Raw genomic sequence first — 8459 nt, forward strand, 5'->3', positions numbered from 1 at the left:
TTTTTCACCAGCCTACCAGAAAGGCATACTATCCAAGACAGAACAAAATCTTTGTTATGGTGCTTAAAAAAAAAAAAATCATGTTTAAGTCCATATGTAAAAGCTGCCTTGTCTTTGTTCGGTGTCTGTTGTGTGGGTGGTAATAGTCCAAGATAAACCACCACAGCAAACATCCTCTTGGCAGAGTTACATGTTAGATGGCTAAACAGTTAAAAACACAAGCATGATTGCAGTAAATTGCGAGGAGAGCGAATATTGAAAGACAACCTTGTTGCATTTTTGTAGGAGCGGGCGCTGTTTTATCTAGGGTGAAGGAAAAAGAAATTCTCAAGGCTCACCTTTGTCCCTGGGTACTCCCCCACACGGAGTAGGCTTATTCTCAGCCTGAGGCCGGCAGGCTCCAGCGCCCGTAGGTGGCGCCCCTCGTCCGTGCTTGCGCATCTCGCGGCTCTCCAGGCGCAGCTTGGAACCCCGCATGTTTCCCCCGGTCTTTAGAGCCCAGAGACTGCGTTTTAATAAATACGAGTGGTGCCAACGCGCTCCACCAGCCCCGGGGTTCAGAGCAGCAGACACATAAACCCAGGCAGGAAGGGCCTTTTTAATCTCTGCCAGAAGCTGACATTTCACTAACCGGAGATTTTGGAATAGCAGTTCTAAAACCATTAAATTACCGAGGCTTTTCCTCTCTTAGAAAAATACTTTTCCTTTTTTTTTTTTTTTTTTTTTTTAAAAAGTACTTCCCACCCCCCATTTAAAATTATGAATGTGGCCACTCCGTTCAAGATCAAGACTTGGAGGGAATTTGGAAAAGAAAAAGAATCTGGAAGAAGAAGAAACGGCTGGTGCTTCTGAGGGCGCATAGTTTTAAGAAGGTACCTAAGAGGACTGCCCTAGATGTCTAGGTGAGAGACGGAAACCTGGGCTTGGAAAGGTGCTGGGGGGCCGGGGGGGGGGAGTCACAGGGAAATCCACCGGGCTGTGGATATTAGGACAGAGGGAGCGAGGAGTCCGTAGTTGGCAGCTCTGAGCTGTGCTTTCTGGTGTCTGGAGGAAAGGCAGGGACCCAGGGATCCTGTTCGTGGGGTGCAGGATAGGTGCACCAGGATAGGTGGACTATTCCGGACCCGGAGGAAGCAAGCTGCGCGCCTTAGTGCGGTGCGGCTCCTGGCCTCGGCGCGGCTCTAAACCGAGCGGGTAGCAAGTAGGTTTCAGGCACGGTGGTGCGCGGAGCGGCGCTCGGTGTGGGGCTCTCTGGGTTCGTGGGGCCGGGGCGTGGTGTGCTTGCGGAGCAGGATCTGACCGAGAGGAGAGGAGGCAGGGCGGGGCGGAGCAGTTATTGGCCAGGCGCTAGGAGAAGGGTCGTGCTCCGAGGTGTCCTCCTCCTGCTAGCTCCCGCCTGCCTCTTTTTCTCTAAGCAGAACAACTTCTCCGACATCGGTACTCGCCCGCCATGGACGTTCCAGGTAATCCACCCAACCCCTGAGCTCCGGGATCCTCTTGCTAGTTGCCTTTTTATAATGCTTCACCCGGACCTTGAGTAATGTGAGTGCTGGGGGTTCAAGAGAGAGGAGAGTCCGTGGCTGAGTATATGTGTTTGGGGGCCGGGGTCTCTTATCCTTCGCGTGAGAGCTGTAGACAGGATATTTATCGAAACACAACTTCTCTTTTCTTAGAAAGAACATTGGAAGAGTTTGGAGAGTGTGGGCGACGAGGGGCGGGTTCTTTCTGGTTGTGTCCCTGGGTTGGGTGTTGGAATGGCCTCTCTGGTTTAGCTGAAGAAGAGGGGACAGGGTAAAAGTGCAAATCCGTGTAAGTTAACAGGCAGCTACAGAAAAGAGGAGTAAGGGTCCAGAGACCAGAACCTGCTAATGTGTAAAATCCGGAGATCCTGGTGCTGGAATAGGCTCTTCATCTTCTTTGCCAGAGAGAGGACTCCAGCTGGCTCTCCTAAGGGGCTCACCAGTGGCTGCAGGGACGTTGGAAGTGGGTGTTAGAATTTCGCTCCTCACCCACCCCCATCCTGCCTTTCCCTGTTTCTATCCTTTCCTTTTTATTCTTAATCTCACCCACCCAAGAAGCTCTCTGGGGTTTGTTCTTGGGGATGGGGTGGGGGTTGGGGCGATAGGCAGATTATTTTTATTGGAAATAGGCTGCTTAAAAATTACTTTCTGGATAGAAGAACGAAATAAAGGGGAATGAAAGGAGAGGAAGGGGTTCTGCCTATGGCTACCCAGAAAGCTGTTGAAAAGAAGCTGATTAAGCATCTTGTTTGTTTATTTGTTTGTTTGTTTTTTCCTTGACTGCATTTAATTCCTCTAGACGTCTTGGGCTGAGTAGGCAGAGGACAGTAATGACGCCGTCTTAGAGGTCCCCAATCCTGTTTACACCCTTCTACAGAATTGTAGCCCAGAACCCCTAGCGCATTGTTCAGGCATCTGTTGGGATATGCTGACCCGTGTTCCGGAGCTTTCTCGGATCCATTATGTCTCATCTGGAATGAGGATAGCTTTCGGGAGCCAAGTGGATGGTCATTTGGAAGGGACTGGAGAGTACTATACACTTGTCCCCCTTCTATTGCCTGCCTAAGTGTTGGGTTCTTTGCCCTGACAGGTCCGCAGGTGCCTTCCTTCTGAGAATTATTTGGCCTTGACCATCTGAGGGAGCAGCCAGCGCAGAGAAGGCTACTACTCTGACCCTGCGCGTTCCTGTGCGCACCCAGGCAGCCCTCTGGCTTCTGCCGGCCTTGACGTTCACAGGGCGCCCCCCAGCCCAGATGCCCGCCCCGGGCCAGGGCCCCAGAGGGCCACTGCTGAGCATGCCCGGGCGCCGGGGGGCGCTGCGTGAGCCTGCCGACTTTGGCTCCAGACTGGGGGCGGTGCTGGCCCTGCTGTTGCTGCTGCTGCCCGCCTGCTGCCCGGTAAAGGCTCAGAACGACACGGAGCCTATCGTGCTAGAGGGCAAGTGCCTGGTAGTATGCGATTCCAGCCCGTCAGGGGATGGCGCCGTCACTTCTTCTCTGGGCATTTCTGTGCGCTCAGGCAGCGCCAAGGTGGCCTTCTCCGCTACTCGGAGCACCAACCACGAGCCGTCAGAGATGAGCAACCGTACCATGACCATCTACTTCGACCAGGTCAGCAGCTAAACTGCCCACCCGCAGATAGGTGGAGGACTGGCCAGGGTATCTGTCTGGCAAGGGCTCCCTACATATCCAGAAGGAACGCCAGGCTGGCTTTCCCACCTCTGCTTTGTACTTATGTTGCTCTTTTTACCACTATGCTTTCCTGGACTCCCTCTTAAACACATCGTAGAGTTTTGGTTTTAAATACCAGCTCTCCTGGGGCGGATTACTGCGAGCCCTGTAAGGCTCTCCGACCTTTCTATGAGTCTGGTAAAGCTGAAATATGAAATACTTTTCCCTGAAACTTAGCGCACTTTCCCTTTTGCTGAGGGCAAGGCAGTGCTTGTGGTGAACAATCTTCAGACACCAGGGGGAGAGATCTTCCTCTTAAAGATGCTGAATTTAATAGATTCCTCATTCACAAAGGTGTCCAACAAAGGACTGGACCTCCTGCTTATATTTGGGATCCAGTGATATGAAGGTTAAAATAAGTGGTGAATAGTGGGTAAGAGAGCAGAAATGTTTCTCTGCGTATACATCAGAATAAAGTGGCCATACATCCGCTACGGTCAGTAAATGAAACTTAACGCAGAATGTCCCTACAGTAAGTCCAAATATAAATTCACAGTATGACTCTGAAAACCTTAACAAAACAAAGGCCTGTGATTTAAATGTATTTAAGCCATTTGATTTCTGGCCTATGAGCCAAGCAGCCAAGAATTAGGGAGATGACTATGCAAATGTTTCTCTGGGTGGTAAGGTCACTGTGTATTCTCCCCTTGTGGTTCCTATTAGTCTTCAGAAATTGAAAAGGTGGTAGTGGTTTTCATGCTTTTCTCCAATCAGTTAATGCTCCTGCCAATGGGGGTTTTGTGTAAAATGGAGTCCTGAAACTTCACTAGACATAGGTGGAGGTTCCCTTCAGTTTTCTTCTGTCCAGCTTCTAAACCCGCTTACAGCCAATGCACACAATTGATCTCTTTTTAGGCTGTTACATTCATTTAAAAACTCATGCATTTGAAGGTGTAGGGAAGTTGCTCTAATACAAAAACATTTAATTTCATTAATTCCAAATAAGATGGTATGGCACAAGCATATTCTTTTTTACCCAGTTCATATTCTTTTTTATCCAATGTTATTGCACTGCTGTTATTTTTCAATATGGTTTCCAACACATATTCTTCACAGCTTTTTTTAGATCCAGTGATTTGTAGAGTTGTCAGGAAAGTTTTGGATACATGGTCAGTAGTAATAGGAATCTCGATTTATAGATGAATTGACTTTTTCTGGTTGCTGTTAAGTTGTCAGTGAGGGAGACCCTCTGCTCAGGGCCTGGTTGGGTGTCATTTCATCTGCAATAAAGCCTTGAATAAACCGATCTCCAGAATTTAAAATCCACATTGAGAAGAGGACATGGAGAGAGGAGTCAAGGCTGCTGAAAGGGCAGGCAAGGGAGCTTCATTCTCCAGTGAAGCCCCCTGGGGAGCAGTGGACTCAGACGTCAGGATGCTTTGTCCCCAGAGGTGGAGCAGAGTGTGCATGTGAGCCTCCTACTCTGGAGGGGCTGAAGTGATGCTCACAGCCAGGTGAAGATGCAGAGTGTTCTCCAAGCCACACAGGCTGACGTTACTGACAGCAATCCGCTTTGCCCTGGGAGACGGTGTAGTTCAACTGTACAACTCTGTAAAAGTAAGAGCCCTAAGCTTTGGAGCTGAAGTTTATTTTCCGATCAGGTAAAAGACAGTCCAGAGATTTAGTGTAGCTAGCTGTTTATTTTGTGAGCATAAAACACCAGCAGGTCATTTTATTATTTTAACAGCAGCGTTGACATTTTTTTCTGGAAGAGAGACGGAAACAGGATGCAGAGAAAAGTAGCCAGGTTGTATTTTGAAGAGAAAGGAAGTGAGATGGGGAGCTTGAGTCTTCACATTCCTGCACTTACTCCTCTTTATTTGAGAAAGACCACCTGTAGGGCCACACAGTCCTCTGCTGGAAGTTAATTGTGTTACTTTTCTTTCTGGCTGTGGGGATTCCCTTACTTTGGACTAGGAGTGTCCAAGCTACCAGTTCAGTCTTTGTCTGTTCAAGCTTTTTTACATGATCCCTCCATTCAGCCAACAAAGCAAGCACTGCTTGGCAGGGAATGAATTTTAACAGGGCAGGAGAGCTAGTGCTTCCTAACAAAATTCCTCATTGAACACTAATTAGGAGGCACCTACTCTGTATTGCCAGAGGTTGGGGCCTACTGGACTGGAAAACCTTAGACAAGCCATTCTCTCCTGGAGCCTAGGGAGTTAACACTGGCACTTAACTAAAAAGTTAAGTTCCTGCTCTTGTGAAATCATGGAAGGGTCTAGTCTGCTGAGGGCATATGAAGTTTTATGCATTAAACATAGCATCAGGCTGAACTCCCTAGGAGACACCACCCCAAACAACAACAGCAACAACAACAATAACAACAAAACAAACAAAAAACCCCAGGATGGATTTACAAGTTGTTTCTTGACTTTAATGCCTCCTATTACTTTCTTCATCCCCTACATAATATCATATGAAAATTGCATCTATTTGAATGTATAATTAAAATACACTTCCAGAGTCCTTATTATTTAGAAGCCATGACAATACCTTTTGAATGCTTTTCTGCTATTGAATGTTAGGTTTTATTTTCATAAAGAAAATTGATTCTGGATGCTTCTTGTATTGTTTGGATAAAGCTGTGACTTGGTGGTACCTATTCTCAATACCAATAAATCAGCTCCCTTGGTAGACAACGGAAAGTATGGAGAAAACACACACTGAGAAAGGTGTGGGTACCTCAGTATGCTGTTCCCTCTTCTTTTTTCAGGTCTTAGTAAACATTGGCAACCACTTTGACCTTGCCTCCAGTATATTTGTAGCACCAAGAAAGGGAATTTATAGCTTCAGCTTCCACGTGGTCAAAGTGTACAACAGACAAACTATCCAGGTGAGTATGTTTGAAAGCTGAGTCCTTGAATGATTGGTAGATAGGGAGTTGGACTCTGAGCCACTGCTCTTTCAGGTTCCAGGTGTGTGGGTTCCAAAAGTTAGATGGGGGTGATAACCCTTAGGGAAAAAAGAGAACAGGATGTGGGGCTGAGGTGGCCTCTAACCTGCTGAGTCTCCCTCTCTGCCCTATAGGTCAGTTTAATGCAGAATGGCTACCCAGTGATCTCTGCATTTGCTGGAGACCAGGATGTTACCAGGGAAGCAGCCAGCAATGGTGTTCTGCTGCTCATGGAAAGAGAAGACAAAGTTCATCTCAAACTGGAGAGAGGCAACCTCATGGGAGGCTGGAAATACTCCACATTCTCGGGCTTCTTGGTTTTTCCTCTATAGACTCAGAGCCACCAGGATGATGGGAAGGTTTTGATCAGGCCCCAGGGATCTGCTCCCTGGAACACCTTGAACTTGTCTGGATAGGATGTCTTGGGCCCACCTCCATCAGATTGTTCCTGTAGAAGAATGACTTTCTTTTTAAGCTCCAGTATTTTCTTTGACTATTGACAATTCCTCGGGAACCTGGCCTCTAATTAGTTTTAGAAGACAAGGTCTTAAGGAGAAATGAAATTATCGATTTGAGCAATTTGTACCTGTGATTGTAAAGTCAATATCGGATTTTATTGTTGGAACCGTTGACTTAACTTCTCTTGTTTGTACATTGTATCTTGTCCTGATGACATAGGATGCTGCTGACCCTCAGATGGATTATTGCACGCTTCAGTCAGGGCTTAAAGCCAGAGCCCAGCAAAGAACCACCTACCAGACAGTCTTTGACCTGTGTTCTGTGTGTGTGTAGCCTTAAGAAAAAGAATGGCTTCATTTTCATTCTGTAGCTTTTCCCTAGGGTCTTGGGGGTATTGGGAGGGAGCTGGGCATTGGGAACCTGTCGAAAAGTGCTTTATCCTGAGAAGCAAATTTTGCACGATTGGACTGCAGCTTTTGTTTTGTACCGTCTGTGATTTTATTTTTCCTCTGGAAGCTTTCCTTTCCTTCCTCAGGTTTCCCTCCTCAAACCTACTTAGTTTTCATGCTGGGGTCTCAGAGAGAAAAAAAAAAAAACAGAACAAAACAACAAAACTTATGTCCAGTCCTTGTATGAGATCAAACAAAACAGAACAAAATCTGCATACTTTGTTTTGGATAAAGGAAACCAGGAAAAAAAAAAGGCTTTATTTCAAAGTAAGGACAGCAAATAGAGCATTCTGCATATTCTTCCCTGGAGTTTCTGTCAATGCATCTTCAAACTTGCAATGTGGATTTTATTTTATTTTATTTTTTAATTTATACTCTGGGATCCCTTAGTAACCTGGCACTGCTCATTGCTCATGAATCCCTTAACAATGGCGGAGCTGACGTGGCCTAATTCCCTTTTTGCTTTTCCTCTGGATATGTCTCAGTAGTGAGTTAGATCTGTCTCTGAGTGGCCACACAATTACAAGATGCTTCAAAGAAACAGGACCAGTGACTCTTCCTGGAGATCTTCCTTTGATCTGTCAAGGAGAGGGTTGTGTTGACTGACTGATGCTCTGTGGATGAACATCTGGCCAGAAGCCACCTGGACTGGAAATCTCAGCCGTTAAAGGTACTGGCTATTGTACCCCATGGGTGGTTTTTCAAACACTGCTTCTTTTGGCATCTTGTGCAACAACACTATTAAGTTGCAACTGAGAGACCTGGTGCAGTATTTGTGTGCCAAGGAAATGTCACTAATCCCAAAGCAATCAAAGATGTGACCTCAAACTGGATGTTAATTTGTCCTTTGTGTAACAATGTAACCAAAATATTGATGATAAAACTCATAATTTAAGATTCAGAATAAATGGATTTGATGTCTGTCTCATTTTGGTCCTTCCTCATCGTCTCTCAAAATGATGGGGAAGTATAGGCCAAGTACCAAGGAACTGGAGATATTAAATTTATGTTGTGATTCTTTATAAAACACACACACACACAAATACTGATGCAGCTGTAGGTCTCTAGGGGTGTATTGCACACTTAGATATATTCAGCTCATACTTATGTATTTTTCTAAGAGGAAAATGTTTGAGGAGAGAGAAGTGGACAAAAAACTAAGGTTTAAGAGGTGGGTCATATGCTTTTATCATAAGCTTTCTTAGACATTCCACAAACAGTATCCCCACAGGTCAGACAGTCATTAGTATTAGCAAAGACTCCAAAATCTTGAGAGGGCTCACGTGTTTCCACCTGTGTATGGGGATGGACTTTGTGGTCACAAGCCAAGGCTAGGAGAAATGTATCATCCCAGGCAGATTATAGGCCTCAACTTTTCTGTCCTTAAATTAACAAGAAAGTAGGA

The 8459-nt window shown here is 46.1% G+C and overlaps 1 protein-coding gene across 4 annotated transcripts; it reads left to right on the forward strand.

The window, feature by feature from the left end:
* Nucleotides 1–369: 369 nt before the first annotated feature.
* Cbln2 (cerebellin 2 precursor) lies at nucleotides 370–7982 on the forward strand. Of its 4 annotated transcripts, none has more exons than XM_031366210.1 (5): nucleotides 370–902; nucleotides 1419–1463; nucleotides 2611–3130; nucleotides 5967–6086; nucleotides 6281–7982. In XM_031366210.1, the coding sequence occupies exons 3-5, from the start codon at nucleotides 2774–2776 to the stop codon at nucleotides 6476–6478; spliced, it is 675 nt and encodes a 224-aa protein (XP_031222070.1). In that variant the 5' UTR covers nucleotides 370–902; nucleotides 1419–1463; nucleotides 2611–2773; the 3' UTR covers nucleotides 6479–7982. The 4 variants fall into 4 exon arrangements, with proteins under 4 accessions (XP_031222070.1, XP_031222067.1, XP_031222068.1 ...); XM_031366208.1 differs by lacking the exon at nucleotides 370–902 and adding an exon at nucleotides 939–1201 and having other exon boundaries at nucleotides 6281–7980; XM_031366207.1 differs by lacking the exon at nucleotides 1419–1463.
* The last annotated feature ends 477 nt before the right edge of the window (nucleotides 7983–8459 follow it).

Source organism: Mastomys coucha, unplaced genomic scaffold (assembly GCF_008632895.1).
Source record: "Mastomys coucha isolate ucsf_1 unplaced genomic scaffold, UCSF_Mcou_1 pScaffold13, whole genome shotgun sequence".
In the NCBI taxonomy this organism is placed as follows: Eukaryota; Metazoa; Chordata; class Mammalia; order Rodentia; family Muridae; genus Mastomys; species Mastomys coucha.